This window comes from Podarcis melisellensis (assembly GCF_964234715.1).
Source record: "Podarcis melisellensis genome assembly, chromosome: 2".
NCBI classification, from domain to species: domain Eukaryota; kingdom Metazoa; phylum Chordata; class Lepidosauria; order Squamata; family Lacertidae; genus Podarcis; species Podarcis melisellensis.
In genome coordinates, this window is record NC_138529.1 from 58,739,565 (window position 1) to 58,759,566 (window position 20,002).

At 41.0% G+C, this 20,002-nt stretch overlaps 1 protein-coding gene across 2 annotated transcripts in view; it reads left to right on the forward strand.

Annotated features, from left to right (window-relative positions):
• SPOCK1 (SPARC (osteonectin), cwcv and kazal like domains proteoglycan 1) overlaps nucleotides 1–20,002 on the forward strand; it is a 404,411-nt gene that overhangs the window by 319,211 nt on the left and 65,198 nt on the right. For both annotated transcript variants that reach the window (XM_081893955.1, XM_081893956.1), the window contains exon 6: nucleotides 10,843–10,957. In XM_081893955.1, coding sequence (XP_081750081.1) covers nucleotides 10,843–10,957 — 115 coding nt within the window. The remainder of the gene's footprint in view (nucleotides 1–10,842; nucleotides 10,958–20,002) is intronic.

Sequence of the window (20,002 nt, forward strand, 5' to 3'; positions counted from 1 at the left end):
TGGTAATTAGAAATGTTAAAATAGACCACAGTCTGATAATAGCAAAGGAGTTTAAAGCAATATTTAAAGGAAAAAAACCAAGTGCACTAGTCACCCATTATATAGTAATCAGTATGTTGGGAAAGAGAATAAGTACTCACATGTGAAAGTAGCAGAAGGCAGATTATTAGTCAGTTACATTATACAACCCACAGGAATCTGGTATGTGTTTTCAAGCAGGAAACATTGGCCCTTGTGTACATTCATTCTGCCTGAAGAAGTACCAGAAAATCATAAATAACAAAAGGGCATTTCTCTTCCTTAGAAGTGTGAGTTATGAGGTACAATTGCTGTTCACCTTTCACTGCTTGTTGAAAACTTATCCATTCACTCAAGCCTTTGTGTGGACTGATGCGATACATGTTTTAGAAATTGACTGCTGCTGCTTGTTAATGAAATACAGTTGGCTGCCAGTTGTGCAAATATTTAGTTGAGTCCAGCCATTATGTTTTGTGTTTGTAAGGAGTCTTTGCCCTCTTTTGTGTGGTTGCTTTTCAGTTATTTATAGCGTGTTATCATGTCCCCCTCAGTCCTCTTCTCTCATAAAAGGACTGTTGCCCACATTAAATGTTTTGTTTGCAGGTCATCCCAATGAAAATAAAAACCCTGCTGAAAACTGAGAGGATGAGGAAAAATGTGATTGAAATGGTGAGCTGTTGCTCTCCTGCACAATGCTTGAGAGTGTGGACAGACATTTGTATTACTGCGCTTTTGATTGCTGGCCTTCAAGCTGATAAAATCTAGCAGGAGGAGGTTGACTGGATGGATCCAGGATGGGTTCATGCCTTGCTATGGGAGGGAGTTTTGCCTACCACCTTGAAAGAGGTAGTGCAAACTCTCATCAAGTGGTCCTCCATGGATCTGAAGGTTTTAGAAAACTGCCAGCCACTCTCAAATACTCTATTACTGAGCAAAGTGATTGAGAGGGTGGTGACCAGCCAGCTGCAGGTATGCCAGGAGGAAGTAGAGTATCTGGACCTATTTCAGTCTGGTCTTATGTCTATTTTTGGCACTGAAACAGCATCGGTTGCCTTGGTTGCCCTTTGTCAGCATAGAGATGGGGAAGTACAACCCTGTTGGTTCTCCTTGATTGCTCCTTGTGTTTTCATACCATTGACCATGGCATCGTTCTGGACCATGCCCAGCTGGGACAGCAGCTGTTCCACTTTCCACTGTTCCACTGTTTCGCACGCCTGCCCAGGGACCTAGTCCCTGCAGTACTCTCTGCAGTCCTCTTCGCTTCTGTAGCAGCAGCAGCAGTCCTCTAAGTGGGGGAGACAGCAGTCCCCCCCCCCCAAGAGCCATAGGATCAGGAGTCTCTGGGTGGAAAAGTTGGCAGTCGTCACCCCCAACAGCCACCGCAGCAGGAGGAGGAGTCTCTGGGTGGGGAAGATGGCATTCCCCACCGAGGGGTTGCAGGGTCAGGTAGATGGAATTCACGGCAGGCAGGCTTTACAACGCAGCCCCAGCAGCTGGACCATGACCAGCTGGGGCAGCAGCTGCTCCCACTTTGCTTGCCTGCCCAAGGACCTGGTCCCTGCAGTACTCTCTGCAGTCCTCTTCGCTTCTGTAGCAGCAGGAAGGGTAGCATTTTAATGATGTGAAGAGAGCTGATGTGTGAATTGATTGAACGTTCCCCAAATGTGATGGCAATAGCATGTTAGGCTATATAGCCTCCTTCTGAAGAGGCTGCCTGGCCCTGAATCAGTTTAATGCTTTGGTTAAAAAGCTTTATTAAGTACCTGCTGGAATTTTTAAATCTCCTTTGGACTGGCATATCCTTGCTGTTACTGTGCACACATTTTTATCATAAAACCAATGTGATTAACTGAACTTCTGAACATTTCTGCTTCTCCCAGAATGAGCTGATCCTCCAGCTATTGCTCAGGACAATTTATTTGGCATTAAAATAGCATTTTATGCTTGAGCAATCCATCTGCTGGGCCCAAAATTAGCTGATTCTGCTAGGTATAGATGAGCAGTTTTATAGCACTCCATGATTATATACTTGGTTTTCAGCCCTGCCGCTAGAACAACTGGATGTTTCAACCAGTCTGTCAATTGTGGGTCTACATGCCCCCGCAATCACTAATGTAACAAAAGCCTGCAGAAATCCAGGCTTTCTTGTGAAATCTGGAGAGCACTTAAGGACATATATAGGAAACAATAAACAGTGCTCTCTAGGTTAAGTTAATGCCAAGCTCACAAAATTCAAATAGATTGCTGTTCAGACTAAAAACTACAGAGGGGAACAACTTAAATCACAGCAAAACAATAGGTCCTACAGTTCAAAACTCTGTGAGATTGTTTGATTTTCTTTTACCTCATCACATGTTAAAACTAGAAAGTGTATTCCCAGAGAGTAAGGGGAAATTTCCATTCACCATCACTACCAAAAAAAAGCAGGGGTGATATAAGGAAATGTGTTGGTTCTGCACATTTCATAGCTGATAACCAGAAGGGTAGAGACTGTTGCAAAAGTGTTTAACCGTCCATTTATAACTGGAGTTGCAAGCATTCTGTTTGGAAACAACCACCATCCATTTCTTTGTGGTAGTTTGCATGATCCTATGTCAGATTTCTGACCATAGCCAGAAGTGTAACAGGTTCAACAGCCAGAAGTGTAACTGTTGCTCCAGTTTCTCTCTGGGCCATCTTATTGTTACAAATAACAACTTTGGAAGTGGCACTGGCTTGATTCTAAGAGTTCCTTAGCTCATCCATACACAGATGGCTGGTGGCAGCACAGAAAAGCATGCCATTGGGAAAGGCAAGATGCAAGCGTGTGCTTGTTCAAAAGCTGCAGTCACAGCCACAGCTTCTCACAGGTGCCATCAAGGCAGCAGACGTAGACCAAGTCAGGAGGTGGACTTCTCCAGATTTGTTTCTAGGAAGACTGCCTAGAGCCTTGCTCAGTAGACATTTCCATGGGGAGGATGATGATAGTCAGGACCATGCACTCTGGCTCTGAACTCTTTGTAGGAGGTATATACTAATTGGTTCTGTACACAGTGTCAGCCTGTACACACAAAGGCTTTGTGAAGAAGTTCAGTTAAATTTGTAGAGGTCAGATCAGCAGACATGATTCACTAACACATTTTCATTATCAATTGTCATATGAAAATGTGTTGGTGTCTGTGTATACCGTAGGTACACACAGATGTGCACCTGTGCACACACACTCACACCCACCGCTGATCTGGTTAGATATGTGCTAGTTGTGATAAGCCACCCCAGAAATTCAAAGCCTGGAAACGCTCTGCTCCAAGGCTTCTCCTGTCTTGCTGAAATCCAGTTCCGTAAGTCATTTCCACCATCACCACCCTCTACTCTTCCTCCATCTGCCCTGGAGACAGCATCTGTGAATCTATCAGCATCCTATTTTAGGCAACAAGAAAGGCCATGACAATATGGTCACCTGCTGCCTCTTATTTGGTAGTGACAGCAATGCCTACACAGGTGTCCATGCCTCCAAGGGACCCATTCCTACAGATATTTTGGTGACTGGGGGGGGGGGGGCAGGGCGGTTAGCGGAATTGTCTTCCCACCTAATAAATGCACTCAGTTCACTGCCAAAGGATGTCTTCTGTCAATATGTACTGAGTCTCCTTTATGTGGAAGCTTTCCTAATGTATACTGTTTTCCTAGCTGCTTAAGAATTGCTAGACTGCAGTGTAAATATGCACTGAGAAGGGAGTTTTTAATGTGTATTCGTTTACACAACAGTCAATAATGGTCTTTCATGTCAATTTACATTTAGATGCTAGTAAAACTGGTATTTCTGACCTAATCAGCTGTAAAATCTGCTTCAAAGAGGCAAATAACATCCACTTTAGAAAGCAAATTTAACACCCGCATTTCCCAGATGGCTAAATACATATTTACACAATAGACTGTGAATGTTAATTAGGGGGGTCTTGGCCAGACCACCATTGCCAGATTTAATGCCTATTAATATTAATGGCAGTGGTGCATATTCACCTAGAGAACAGTGTTCTTAATTAGAACAGTGACAATTCCAGCCCAATGGAGTTCCCTGGCTGAATTCTGCTTTAGTTACATCGATGTAAATCTAGTTTAATATATTTAATAAATGGGAATAGAATGCAGCGTTTGGAAGACTCATGTGCATATTTATTATTCATTGTTTACTCAATAATAAGTCTTTGAAGCTCTTTACATAATCTAGATAAAATACATTAAAATGCTAAAACATATACATTGCAGTTAAAGCAGCATGCTGGCTACCTCAAACCTGAGTTCAGAAACAGCAATAAATAAATAAAGAACTATATAACAAGTGAAACATTTATCAGTACTTTAAATAATGCATCATTTTCATGTTTTAAAAAGTAGTCTTCACAAGTTCAAGTAGTAAACTTAACATGGGGAAAAACAGCACAGCAATTATAAAGAAACATTTCCCAATTGCAAGAGAGTGTTAAAAAAAATCAGTGTTTTTAATTTCTGCATTATTTTTTTAAAAACAAGGAAACTGCATTGTTTCTTGCAGCTATGTATTCCATGGCATCTTCCCCAGCCCCATTTAAGCCAGAAACATCAGAAGAGAAAGATTTATAATGGAAACATCGATAGAACTCTAGCAGACAGTGCTCAAATACATGTAAACAAAATCTCTTTCTAAAAGGGATGTCTGAATTCCAATTGATTCTAATTATCTGCTAAGAGACACAGAAAAGAAGGAAAGATTAGGGGAGGATGACAAACATCTCTATCCTGTAGTTTCAAAATTTCACAGCTTTTTCATGTAGCAGATGAGTAAAAGAAAGAATTTTTTTTAAAAAATCATTAGTGTTTGCTGCTGATATATTAAGCACACAGAAAGAAGTTAATATATTGAAAGGAAACAGAAAAAACCCGTAAAACAAGTTGCATGTTGACACCATTCTTTTGTGAGATTTAAATAAAACATATGCTATAAAACACAAGCATGTTGTAGAACACTTTTAGATTGAGGTTTGAAGTTGTGCTATTCTTGGAGTGCCATTTAGGGAGACAGTGGGAAACTTAAATAATATTGAATTGAAATCCTACACTATGGTTTCAAAGGACCGACAGCCTTTATTGATCATGCTCAGCAATCTTCTGGGCAACCCTAAGACATGAAAATGTAGACAAGGGAAAGTCTAAAATTCAAATTTGACCCCATGGCCCTAGAGACATTATCAAGAGAGGGAGAGACTAAGCTGAATTCACATTCAAAGGAAGCAGCTACTGGCTTCTTTTGGAGATGATGGCAGTCCGCTGGGGTCCTACAAATGAGAGAAATATAAAATAGCGAGGAATAAATGTTTATGGTGTTACTTTATATTTCCCTTGAAATGTGCATATTTATGCAAAATGCATTGCTGTAGCTTTTCTGAAAATGAAAATGAAATCATCACACATGTAAGGTGGAAAAATCTCAGGGGCCCACTTTAGCCAAAATACACTCTCTAACAACTTGCCGTGCAGACTCGACTGTTAAACCTAGCACTAGAATTTTCAAGGGTTGATTTCTGTCATCTTCTCCCACCCCACATGTATTTTATTATATCAATGTATATTTGGCAGCAAATACAGCAGATGATTTCCACTTGTAGTAAAATGGTTTTGGAAGACTTTGGTCTTTGGGGATCACTGTGAACAAATGTAGCTTAAAGCAGTATTGCATTTATCCATTGAAATGTGCCATAGGAGAAGTACAGCATCATTATGGAACTTCAGACAAAGACATGTTAGCTATCACACTAGTATGAGGTCTATGGCTTGCTGTTTCTGTTTCTGTTCAAACATTGCCGTGAGTTATATTGGAAAGAACAAGAATTATTCTGCCCGTTTTCTTCTTAAGTTGTAGAACAGGGGTTGTCAACATTTTAGGGCCAATGGGCACGTTGAAACCACAGAATCTGTCAGTTGGCATCAGACACACCCTGCAATCACGCACACACAGACTCATTGCAATAAAACTCCCAGACATGCACTTATTGCAACCACTGAAATGCGCACACTGCAACTACACATACACTAACTCCCCCTCCCCCAGCAGTGGTGTGGATATTTTCATTTCCCCAAAAAACATAATGGGCATAGGATGATCTTCCTGGAGAGTGCAGGTGCGAAAGGGGCAATTACCGTCTTTTACCTTCTATAAGACTCCCCCATGTATAAGATTCCCCCTATTTTGGGGGACTCAGATTTAAGAAAATGGGAGGAGATGGCCCAGAGTATAAGATGCCCCCTAATTTTTGACATTATTTTTTAGGGGGGAAAGCCCAGTCTTATACACGGAAAAATACAGTAATCCAGCAGCAAGGCCGTATTGCAGGCAGGCCACACGCTCTCACTGTGTACAGCAGGGACGTGGCAGTGCTGTAGGAGAGTTCCAGCCGTGTCACGCCCCCAGCTGAACAATCTGGTTGGCCAGGGGGTGTGGCTTACCATATTTAAGCAGCCGCATGGCCGGGGGATCTCCCTCTTGTTCCTCCTTCCCCGGATCTGCTTAATGCTTCAGTCGCTAAAACCTGGTTCATGGGAGGGGAGATTGTGGCCATCACCTGCCCCTCCTCTTTAAGGGTATTCTGTTAAAGGGATCCGGGGTTGCGGCTCTCATCTGAAGCACGGGTATGGGCTAAGGCCATGCCACGACCCCATCGGGGACCCTGGGGGAGCTGTCAGTTGATGTACATCAACAGGGCTCCCTCCACTGGTGGTTGACCCTTACTGGACTACCTGCATGGCGGGCAGGAGTCAGATATAGTTGGTTCAATTCCAGTGCCTAAGCCAATACCACTCACATTCTGTAACCACTAAAGTTGTGGCCTTCATTATCCCATTAACCTAAAATACTGGTGTCTATGCATTTTATTATTCAACAAATGGGGGAGGGCTCGGGGCCTTGACACAGAATTCTCCTCCATGCACATTGCTACAGCAATTGGACTTGAAAAAGGGAAACATCAGTGGCAGACTTTGGGGTCTCAAATTTCAGCAGCACCCTATGCGACACTAAAATTTGTCTCTCTCGCTCCCTTCTACAGCGTTCCTATGGCATCCCCTGCAGTGAGGTGCTCAGTGCCACTACACCATCCTAAAACCAGAACCATTATAATATTTTTCTCAAGTCTAATTACAGAGGGGAGGAGTGAAGGGAGGGGGGGAAAGGGGGGAGTTCATCCTTCCCTCGCTGAAATTTCTCCTCCTTTGATGCAATTAGTCTTGAAATAAGACCGTTATATATTGGCTCATGTTTATATCCTTCCCACAAAGGTTTTGTTTTTATCCTGACCTTTTCTATCTTTTTTCTTGTTTTCTGCTCCCCCCCCCCACCGAGAATGTCTTTGTCTTTCTCTTAAAATGCCTTGAGTAGCTTTGTTATTTTTAACATTCAAATATCCTTCCTCTTGTGAGTGGATTCCAGCATACCCCGTGATGTCCACTTTAGGGTAGTTGCGTGTGGTTCTGTTGTAGCCACACTTGTCAGAACCATGCAGGCAAGCAAAATATCACAAAGTATCTCCTGAACAAAGCCTCAAGCAGATAGCTGGCTGTGTCAGTGAATTTTCTAAATCTGAAGGACAGAATATCATAGGGAGTATGCAATCACCAGGGTCTTCTGAAGTTCAGAAAGAGCCCAGGAGATAATGTCATTGGTACAAAACGTTGTCAGAAGATAATGGTCTCCTGCTGCTAGATTAAAGCCTGGGAAGACTGAGCCCTCTTAGCAAAACTACACACAAGCAGAACCAAACTACTGATGGTATTTTCAAAGTAGGAGGCATTTATCTTGTAACAACATCCTATTCCATTCACTCTGCTCTTTCGTTGTGGCAGAATAGAAAAGAACTGTGTCATTGTTCAGAATATGCCTTGCTGTTTTCTGATTGGTTCATCTTGCTTTCCAACCTTGCCATGATTCTTGGGCTGCTGTCCTAAGCATGCTTAAATGGATGCTTAAACCCCAATTTAAATCAATAAGACTGCATCCTTAAACACATGTACTAAGGAGTAAGCCTGACTGAACACAATAGGACTGACTTCTGAGTATACCTATATGGGATTGCACTGTTACTACTGTCTTCCAAGCATTTTAATACTCTACCTTTCTATTTGCAAACACAAATTTATTTCATGTGAGGAACTCAATTTCTCTGAATATGATAAAACAAAAGGCATCTCTAAAACATATATCCTCTGCTCAGCTGAATTTTATTATCAAGAATGTGTAAATACAAACAACCAAATACCACTGCTTGAAAAGGAATATCACTGGTGGTACTTTAGTTATTTACAGACTAAATAGCCAGGGCATAGTTGAGTTTGGCAAGGGGTGTTTTTTATATCCAATATCTCCACCTTACAGCAAATATTTCAGCTTAGTGTTGATCTGTGCTCTAATAAATCAGCCATGCTCAAGAGTAGATTATTGTTATGCTTTATATACCAGTTTAACTTTCAGGAACATTCAGTACTAAATCTACAGTATGCTGCGTTGAAACACTGGATCACTGATGAGCTCTCTTCCAGTGTCACAAGTCTGTAAAAATAAAAGGTTGTGACCTTTTAAATTTTGCACAAAAAGGAATACCCCATGGCTTTCCTCAATGGAACCACCACACCTATTTATGTATTTCATAAGATTTATACTCTGCTTGTATTCCTTTCTTTTTTAAAAAAAAACAAACAGTAAAAATCCATAAAAACAACTCTGCAAATCATTCAAAACAATTTATAGGATCAGAAATTGACTTCAGTCTTTTTATAAAAAAATCAAACCAGAGCAATAATTAACAGCACAACCCTATGCATATTAGCTTGAGGTAAGCCACACTGAACGCCGTGGAACTTATTTCTGAGTAAACATAGGGCTGAGTTGTAATAATCTAAGCCTGAAATCCTATGCATACTTGCCTAGGAATAAGTTTCATTTAACTCCTTAGGACTACTTCTGAATGGATATGCATAGGATTGTGTTGTTAGACTCAATTTGGATTATCTTCCAAGTAAGGCAGTATTTTTTATTACCACAAACTGGGTTACACTTTGAAGATATGGATAGTAGAAAGTAGTGTTTCTGCTCATGAAGGAGTCCTAATGCTGTTATGTTAGGCTCAGACCAAGTCTTCCTCTACTTTTGTTCTAATCGTCATCCTGACTTATTCACTGCCCCCAATCTTCAGTTTTTATATTAGGCTTGTTGTGTTAGGTCAAGATGATTGGCTAGCATGTGTTTTGTTTTGATTTTTGCCTAATAGTATAACCTGTTAGTGGCTTTTATTAAAAGGGCTTTTTTGCCACATATGTTAGTCATGCATATGCTCAGCATGAACTTGTTGTGAGGGAAGATTAAGAGGAGAGGTGTTGAATGGAATGAGTGACAGGCATATCTGGGTCGGTTAAGAAATTATACTTTGTGGGTGTGACTGTGAGAAAGCCAGAAAGGGACTGGAGAAAAGGAGAAGAGAGATATGTAACAGTGTATTTTGTTTCAATATATTTATTTTATTTTATTTTAGGTTTTGTTGTTAAGGGTAAATGCATTCCATCAGTATAATGAAAGATCAGGGGTCAATAGGTTCTACAATTTTTTTAGTTTAAAAATGTCTCAACAAATAGATTTGAAACTTGCCAGTACAAGAAATGAAGATTTGAGGACTCTCCGTGACAAATTTGGGGTAGAAAATATAAGAAATGGCTTATTGTGAATGAGTTAAAGGGTATTGTGTGTTTTTCTTCTACAGAATTTGCCGGGGTGGTTCTCCATAAAGATTTCTTCCTGTGTGCTTTGGAAAATGGGCTGCTGATTTAGGTCAAAAGGAATGTCTAGTATTTGCTTTCACCTATGAGTTCTGTAATATTAATTGTTATTAAAAATGCTTTTCCTGGCCAATGTTAGTCAATGGACCTGTTATTCCATTGTTGCTAAGCAGCAGTTTTTGGCCAATCTTAGCCTCTGAAGTACAAGATTCTCATAGAATAGGCCTCACTCTTGAAGAGCTTACGGGTCAGGTCAGTCAAGAGGTGAGATGTTAGGTGTGAAAGGACAGCAAGAAGAAATCATAAGAGATGAGTAAAAATAGTTTGCGAGGCATGGAGGAAGGGGAAATGTCTTTAAGGTGCACAGTGGCTGGATTTCTAACAGGCAGCTTAAAGGCCCTGAGGAGTCTTCACAAAAAATGGGAAAGATTTAGGTGGTAACGCTGTTCTGTATCTGCTGAATTTTTGTTCTCCATTCCAACTTTTAAAGACCAGCCTTACCAGTGCTGGCCACCACCCACCCACCCTGCAAATTCAGGCCTTCTCCTGCACCTTCAAATTGGCTAGAGTGGTTGTAGGGCATGGACACCAACATTGTACTAATTGCACTTGTAACACAAAGGTAGTGGTGAAGATGGAACTAACTACAGAACTATAGAATACCATACCATATCAATGTTGCCTAAATTACACACCTGCAGCTTAGCTTTTGTAATTTCCTGACATTTTGGAGCTTGTGTAAGGATGGAAAGCCCTTAACACAACATATTAAAGCAAAATACTTTTCGTTTATTGAACAAACACTCAAAACTGGAATTCTGCCATACCATGAAGAGGGAGAAGGAATCCCAGTGAAGTACAGTGATACCCTATTGGCCAGGCACATGGGTGCTCTTTGGGAAATAAGCTCTTTAGGAAACAACTGCCACCTCAAAGGTCCTAACTATTTGGCAATGTGTGATTTCTCTCTCTCTCTTCCTCCACCCCCCTCCACAATTGTTTTACCTCAAATGAAAGGCCCTTGTTTTGTTTTTGTTTCAATTACAGTGCAAGTTGGAGTTTCATGCGTGCACATCTGGCAAAAACATTGCAGCTCGCTGTGAAGGGCCTTGCCCATGCCTTCCGGGACAGGAAAGTCTAAAGCACAAGGCCGAGAAAACTGGTGAGTTGATCTGTTGACTTTGATATAAAATGTCTTTCTAATTACTTTTGCTGTTGGTATGCTGTCCAGTCCAATCCATATTTACTCTGAAGAGAGATCTACTAAGTTCAGTAAGACTTACCGTACTGTCAAGCATATGGCTGTTCTATGTGGTGGCAATAGAATTGCAAGTCCTGGGGCTCTTTTGTTATGACTTGTGAAGAACGTGGAAAAGGCCTCTAGCCCAAGCATTCTGGAATCCTAGATGCATGATTTTCAAATACTGAATGGGTCACTGGAGCCTTGCAGTTGAATTGAAATTCAACTGCAAGTTCATGTGAAGGGTAGTGCATCAGAAGAAGGTGGCAGGAATGTGTGTAACAGCTTTGTCAGTGTGGGAACCAAGGGCTGGGCTGCGGAGAGAAAAAATGCAACTTCCTATTGGTAGAACCCTCTGCAGAAATTTTCTGACTTTTTTAGACCATTTGTCTTTGACTGGTGTTTTGGGACGCGCTATACAGCGAAATCCTATACATGTCTAGAAGAAAGTCCTGTTAAGTTCAATGTGGAGCTTACTCTCACGTAAGTTCTGTAGTATAAGATTGCAGTCTGAAAGTGGGTTGCAGCACTATTACCATGCAAATAAATGTTTGAAAATTAGGAAGTGGGTCACCAAATGCATGTTTCAGCTAAAGGCAGCCCCTGAGTCTACTAAGAGTTAGGACTACTGTTCTGCATGAGTTCTAAGAACATTTCTTGTTTCTCAAACATTCAGTGTGTCTCAAACTTTGCGAAACGCCATCAACAGGTGTGTTAAAAAATAATAACTGGGCAATCAGCAGAGTGGCTAGCCCAGAGACCATTGCAGCATTCCCAGCTAATGGAATAGAAGAAAACAGAGTGTCCATGTCTATCCTAAGCCTTCACTTATTGCCACCTCCACCAATGGCCTCTGGTTTTCTTCTCTCACGTCACTAATGAGACCAATGAGGACACATGCCAGCCCTGTTTAGGTTTCCGAATCATTAACATGATGAGGGTTTGTGAGGATGAGCACACTGGCAAATAACCCATCACTGCCCCTTTGCCCTACATTAGTTCAAAGAATAACTTCTGGGTAGGGAGATTTTTCTACTCATGTAGGTTCCTTGTGTGATTCAGAACCCTGATTTTCCAAGATTCTAAATTGCGCACTGAAAATTGTAGAAAAAACAACCTATATCTAAAAGGATATCTTTATTGTATTGTTATTTTTTATTGTTTTTTAGACCCAAGGAAGATGATATTATGCTGCAGCTATTGTTCTAAATAACAGCATTTAATTTGGCTGCTCCTCTTAAAGAATGCATCATTATTTTCCCTGTTCACCACATTTTATCAAATTTTGAGAAAGCATTTTCCATGGTATGGTCACCCAATATTACACATGTGTTTAGTAATCCCTGATGTGGCTGGGATGGTTTTGGAAAAAAAACCTCACTGATAAATTGCCACATTTTTATTTTCTTTTTTTCTTCTCTTAAACAAATACACATGCACACCCATTGCCTCACATTATCTGCTCTCTCTATGCCCTTTCACATGCCCTTATCAGAGGCTGTATCATATTAATAAATCTCCAGTGACATTTTAAGCTCACAATTTCATTCACATAACAGAATAAATTCTAATAACCGTTAGGTTGATAAATGCAATTTGACAGGATGTACGTATTCAGCAGGGCAAGCTTTTGTTTTGCTTGAATCTCTGATTAGTTAATTCTACTGTGCAGAGCACATTGTGATGTGTTCACTCTCTTTCTGGAAACACAACTTCTCAAGTGATTGAGACAATAATTATTTTGGAGTTGGTTCTCTTAAGGACCATCCTGTATGTTACTCTCACAATTAGTGCATGTGTGTAACTGATCTACCCATTTTTCCAATCACTGTACTGCTCTTTTATGTGGCCTGTGGCCAATGCAGGTGTCAAAATACACACCCATGACGTTTTGGGCTTTAACTGATTGCCCCAAGGACTCAAAAGTGGCATGGACTGCAAGGCCAGCTCCTGTAGTAAACTGCAGTGGTAGAAATGAGGGCCTTCTTTCCACCCCCACTACAACCAGTGTGTTCTGTGGATTCACCGATGCCTATAAATAATTAAAGTTATGGCCTAGTGATATTCCAAGACTGGGGCCTGCCTCTTTCTTGCCAATCACAATACATAGGTGTTGCTTATCTCAGCCATCTCACAAAGGTGTCAGGTTTTCTTCTTCCGGCAACCAAGGTAGGCAGCAGTGACCAGAAGCAGATTGGCTAGTGGGGTGGAGCTATAGCAATAGCCTCCCAGCAGCACTGTTGTGGCTGCCTACCAGAATGGAGATGGTGAAACAGAGAGTGGCACCAATCCAACACTCCTACCACTATGCTCACACAGCCCCAACCTCAGTTCTGCCTCGCTCTCCCTTCTTCCAGTAAGCAACAGCAGTGCCACTGCTATGAGGCTTTTTCTCCTGCTACACCCACTTCTTGCAATGGAGGTGCCCACACAGATCAATATTGCTGCCTCTGTTGGCTAGGGAAAGCAGATGGCTGCTTCTTTTGAATAACTAAGAACTGTGGACGGAAGAACTGTAACGAGCATCCTTTTCTTTGAGAAGGGCCATAGCTCAGTGATGGAATATCTGCTTTGCATGCAGAATGTCCCAGATTAAATCTATGGCATCCATAGATAAAGCTGAGAAACACAACTGCCTGAAACACTGTAGAACCACTGCCAGTCAGTCCAGACAATATTGAGCTAGATGGACCAATGGTCTGCTCATGGAGGATATATTTCTCTGGCCAAAACTGCTGGGATAAAAAAAAAAACTTGATGTGGCTTATTGCTGGTGGTCGTGCAATTCCTGCATCTCTAACATCGCCTTTGAGACCTAGCCTCCGCCCACTCACAGCATCTCCCTGATCACACCCACCCACCCACTTATGCACAGAATATTTTATAATGTCTCTCCCTATAAAGCTAGCAATTTGGTGTCCTGTCTGCAGTTCTGTTATGTAATTAGCATGGTCCAGTTTGTGCTGAGGTAATGTAAATAGAAAGTCTCTCAGAGATTAATTTATTTTCTCAATAAGAGTGTCAGGTACAAAATTCCTTTAACTGAAATTTGCTGACAGGTGATGCAGTATTTCCATCACTTATGAGAAGCTGAATTTGTGAAATCTATTCAGACATGACCATATTGCTAAGCAGAAATAAAAGAAGGCAGTGCTGAAACCGGTGCTTCAATAGAGGGATGTTAGTGGGAAACTACTGAACAGAATTACAGTGCCAGGGTTCTGAGCAAAATGGAAGCATGCCTCACCAAACTGCTGCATAAGCTTTCTTAATCCATTTATATGAGTTAAATATATGTAATTTTAAACTTCTAATTTCCAGGCTTCCACCTTGTTCTGCATATGTGCACTTAGTTGAGCACAATTATGATTCTAAGTTAAAGGTATAAAGAAACATTTAATCTCTGGGGTGCTATTAGATTAGTCTTAAAAAAACAAAACCAAAAAAATGCCATGTGAATGAAAAGCAGAGAGAGCAGTATCGGTGTGGCTTACCTGAGGGGGGATCTCAGATGATATTATTGGAAAATGTTTGCAATTTAAGCAACCACCATCTTACAGATCTTTCCCTTCTACTCAAAATTCTGTTGTGCAATTTTATCCCGCCCATGTGGCTTCTTAATTCATGTGTTTTTCTAGTGGCAAGAGATCCCACTATAGGAAAGCAGCTAACACAACTCCCACCAAGGTGAATGGGGCCTGACAGGTGTGCTTTGAAATAAAACATTGCTTTTAGTAACTTAGAGCATCTCCATGGAGCCTCAGATCAGAGAATCAGAGCTTCAAACTTAGGGCTGCAAAACAGCCTGATGGCCACCTTCCAATGGCCGCAGGCCAGCGGGGCAGCAACAAAGGCAAAAGTGGGCATAGGAAGGAATGTGAATCTTACAGTAGGCTAGTTTCTATCCACACTCACATACCCTTCTCTGTCCTCCAATCAGGCAAGCACATTCCACTCTCACCTTGATGGGAGGTCAGTGGCTCTGGTGGGAAGTGGCAGCTGGATTTGGCATCCTTATTTAGAATCTGAACGGATCCACTATCGCAGCTAGTGGTATGGCACCTTGGCCATACCAAGTCTGGTGCTGATGATGCTGCAGAGCTGGCAAGGACACCATGAACCTGACACCTGCGGTCCACAAATGCTTCCTGTTGCATGCCAAGGGGTGACAGGAATGGAGAAACAGGACCTTGGACAGTACCATTGCAGGCCCTTACTGCTAACTAACATTTGATGTGTGGTGCAGGAAATTTGGTGTAGCTCATTCATTTAGTCTGCAGCTTTCCTGGGAGTAAGGAAACCAGTATGCCCTGCATGAGACAAGATTATATAGCACTGGCCTGATTTAGCTGCAGAGACCCATACTATGAATGATTTGATTGGAGCTAAATTTGTAAAAATTATGCTGCACATCTTTCATGGGTCTCTTTCAGGATCTATTTTGCAACCCCCATTGAGTTGACTGGAAGTATATTAGCTGCAGTGCCTGATTGATTACAGTTCTGGTCTGAAGAAGGGTAAACTGGACTAATAATTTCTTTAATAATAGCTCCCTGTTAACATCAGCACCCAGTATCACTAAGGCATTCACATCATAATAATCATTTCATTTGAATTATAAGATGGTAAGAAGGAAAATTAAAGGACGATTTGTCACTGTAATGATATATGCTCTCTGCATTGTCTGGTATTCTGCAGTAAAATCTTTGAAGAGACAAGCAAATTGTATTCTTTGGTCCCTGTGTTTTGAAAATTGGATTTTGCTCAGTTCTCCAAGAAGCAAAACCCTCATAGTGATGCTGTATTACAAATGGCATATTTTTAAAGTGAAAGCAAATGTTTAATCCACATTCTCTGCCTGCCTGCCTGCCTGCTTGTGGCACACAAACTTTGAAATTCATCAAAACATGGGGTCTGTGCTTCATTATTAACAACAGCACCAGGCCTTACAGTCTGTTTTGGTGACCATTTCCAACTCAGCTGTTGAAAGATAAAGTTTTATTTGTAATCAGCTCTTGTTAGCTGCCCTTTCAGACAGTATGCCCCTGCTTCCTGCAACAAATTCAGTACAGGAAATATTTCAGCAAGGCAAGGGAATGAATACTGAAGTTTAAAACAAGAGTCTGTGGTCATTTAATAGTGTTGGAGAGGTTCTAGTCCAAGCCTATGTGCTAAGAGAGAGTTAATCACAGAGCAGTACTTGCCTCCCTATCTACCCACAAATCAGCACCACAGTGTGTTGCAGAGAGAGAAAATGGAATGGGGCAGGGTATCTCATGAATGACAGTAAATATTATGGAGCTGGTCCAAAGTTCCTTGTTTGCTCTGATTTGGTATTCATTCATTTATTAAACTTTTTAAATTGCCCTTCAACCAAATGGATCCCAGGGCAATTAGCAAGATGATAATGAGACACCAGCTGGAAAAAAAAGTTAAACAAATTATTGAAACAACACTGCAAGATATAGCAGCAAACATAAAATGGAGCTTAAAATGCACAACCTTCACAACACTGGACATTCTAACCAGTTTTCATCAAAAGCCAGATGAACAGATGTGTCTTGATGCATTGTCAGAAGCCCAGGAAAAAGGAATTCCACAGCCAGAGTGCCACTACTGAGAAGGCCATGTTCTGTGCAACCACATAAGGGACAATCCCTGCTGGTGAGAAGAGAAATGCCCCTTCTGCTGATCTCAGAGCCAGATAGGGGGAGGTGTTGCATCAGATCCCAAACTAATGTGAACTTCTTAAATTGAGCCCAGTAGCATTTAGCCAGCCAATGCAGATGTATCAAAATAAATGTAATATGATTCCATACAGATGTGCTAGTCAGCATCCTTACAGAAGAATTATGCACTACCTGAAGTTTTTGGAATGTCCTCAACCCCACATAGAGCACATTGAAGTAATTTGGATATTAGAGTGTTGAGTAAAGAGTCCTTGGCTTTCCAGACCCAGGGCCCACCTTATCATATTTGTGTCTCTAAGTCTTCTGCCATTATGGAAAAATGAGAGTTCTAGAGAGTTCTTCATGTGCCACTGAAGGGAAGCAGATGAGCATCACTGAGTAAGTCTCTTACTGGCAGTGTTGCAGCTTCTGTTGAACTACTGTAATAGCAATTAAGCAACAGAATAACTTAATTTGCCATTGGTATGTTTGTTTTGTAAGGCTATAAAATTGGCACAATTGTAATTGGCACAAGTACAAAGCTACAGTTGTAGTTTTGCTGTTTTCATTTTCTTTTGTTTCTCACAACCTTTTATCAGAAGGGGAACAGAATGTGTATTACAATAAATTTCACAAGCATCTATTGTTATTACAACTTCAGTTTGAGGCACTAGGCAAAACTCTTTTTTTAAGCTCTCTCAAGCTCTTAAACAAGTGACATTTCAGTTCCATAAAGTTAGCGTATAATACAAGAAGGGGCAATACTGTAAATTAAGCGATGACCCTTAAAGAAGAAACAGCTGGCAATCCCAAAGGAATATACCTTGGCAAGTGCTGAATTTTAAAATGGCAATCGGTGTACTCGGCAATCTGTTTTTATGCCCTTCTGTAACCTCTGTCTCCAGACTAACCTATAACAGTACTTCCTATGTCTTTCTAACTTTGCGTTTTTTAGCGTGTCTAGGTGGTATTATACTATACTTTTTAAAAATACCAGTTTCTGTGTGTATTTCATTTGTCCGTGCATATATGCAATAATTCAGCAACAGCAGTCTTTACGACATAACATTTATGTGACTACACCAACAGCAGTAAGTGGCAATGAGGCAGTTTCCTCCATTGCACCTGAGGGCACCAGTTATGGGGGTGCAGGACAGGCCATGTGATACATACAGCTCTGTCCTCTGACAAAAGAGTACATCCAGGGGGTTCAGGAACAACATTCAGAGGGCAGTGCTTGCCACCTAGCATCTACTGTCTGAGATGGTTCCTTACTCTGCCTAAAGGTAGGCCCAGTCCAGCCCCTTCCTGCTTTAATTCATATCAGGAAAATGGGGGGAAAGCAGCATTTGGGCCATACAGGTCTATGGCATACCGATCTTCCAACTTCCTGTCTGAAAGTCCAGTCATTGTAGAAGAATTCAGATACAGCTTATATTGACGACTTCCCCTCTAAATGTTACACACTAAAGTGCACATCCTGTTCACGGTGGAGTGACTATCCTATTGTTTGTGCTCAACTACCTGTCTTCTCCTTTATTGAGTTGCAAGTCAGCTACATTTTATGAGCTAATCAATGACAGTTAACTCATTTCCATTCAATTTCAATGGAATTTCTTTAATCAGCATTATTTACCTAACATCCATCAGAATATAGTAAGCGGTTGTGCTGTATTTCAGAACCAAGAGAGAAAAAAATTCCCAGACATGAAATCGAAATGTCATGAGCCTGAATACTGCAGGATGACATAAACCTTTAGGACTTCTGCTCAGAAAACTTTGACAGGCCCTAGAACAACAGCTTTATCTTTCTTTTTTAAAGAAGGTATTATAGAAAGGAGAAAGAGGAGCCTTCAAGAATCTATACATTCAAGTAACCTACACCAACTCAAGCTAAATTAATGGGCTAACTCCCCTTTCAATACCATTATTGTGGTGGAGAACTGTAAAGCAAATTGCTGAACAGCCAGTGCTCGGACCACAGTTTAAATCAAAAGAGCTTTAATAATCAGCATGTTTTGAACATATGACTCAGTAACATAAGTGTTATGGCAGCCACCTGTCTTCCACCTCAAAATGCCACAAAACCTCTTAACTGAAAGTTCCCACCCAGCTTTCTTCATGAGTTTGGGAGATTTTGCCCTAAAGCCTTCCTAAAAGCTCCTATTAATGATGCATTTGAGTCATATCTTCACCCTACAGAATTAAACAACGGCCTTCTATTATACTGCTTTGGCATATGTGGGCTGTTCATGGCTTTCCAACTTTCTCTTTGTCTCACTTTTTTACTTTTTTGACTCATATTTCAACATACGGTAATTGTTAGAGACTATTCAGAGACCTAAGAATGAAGCTTAAGGTCCTCAAAATTCTTATAGCTTCAGTGGGGTACGTTTTATAAAAAATGGTTATACCAAATTGTTGGCAGATCATAATGTTAATTTGAAAACAAATGCTTTAAATGCTCTTTCTCTAAGTATGTGCCATTGTAGGTGTTTTATTCTGGAACGCTGGCTGCCTAATAAGCTTTATTGCGTTTCGAAGCATAAACCTGTAATTGATCCTGCTCTTTGTAATGCTGTTTTTCCCAGAGGGGATATTAATATTTACCAAAAGAAAATAAATTAAAATAGGTTTGTTTACTTTCAACAGCCCATCAAAGGAGCTGTTTCACTTGGTATGAACGAGATTGTCTTTTACACGAAGATGAAATAGAGAGCCAAAGTGTACTTTTCAGGGGCTATTTTGCATATTGAACTGTCTCAAAGGTATTCACAGTAAGTTATAAAACACTTGTGTAAGACTAGACTAGGGGTGGACAAACCTGTCAGTCTGGGTTTTTCTCCATTCTCTCTCTCTCTCTCTCTCTCTCTCTCTCTCTCTCTCTCTCTCTCTCTCTCTCTCTCTCCCCCCAGTATTTGGGGTAAAAGCCTGTGTACTGCAATTTTGCCTGGTGTATATGTATTTTGTGGACACTTTTCATTAATACAGTGGTACCTCGGGTTACAGACGCTTCAGGTTACAGACTCCGCTAACCCAGAAATAGTACCTCAGGTTAAGAACTTTGCTTCAGGATGAGAACAGAAATCGCGTGGCCGTGGCATGGCAGCAGCAGGAGGCCCCATTAACTAAAGTGGTACCTCAGGTTAAGAACAGTTTCAGGTTAAGAACTGACCTCCAGAACGAATTAACTTCTTAACCCGAGGTACCACTCTATACATTTTCAGTATGCATTGGGTGGGGGACTAGAAAACATGAAATTCAGAGCAATGTGAATTCAGGGACCAATGAAATAACA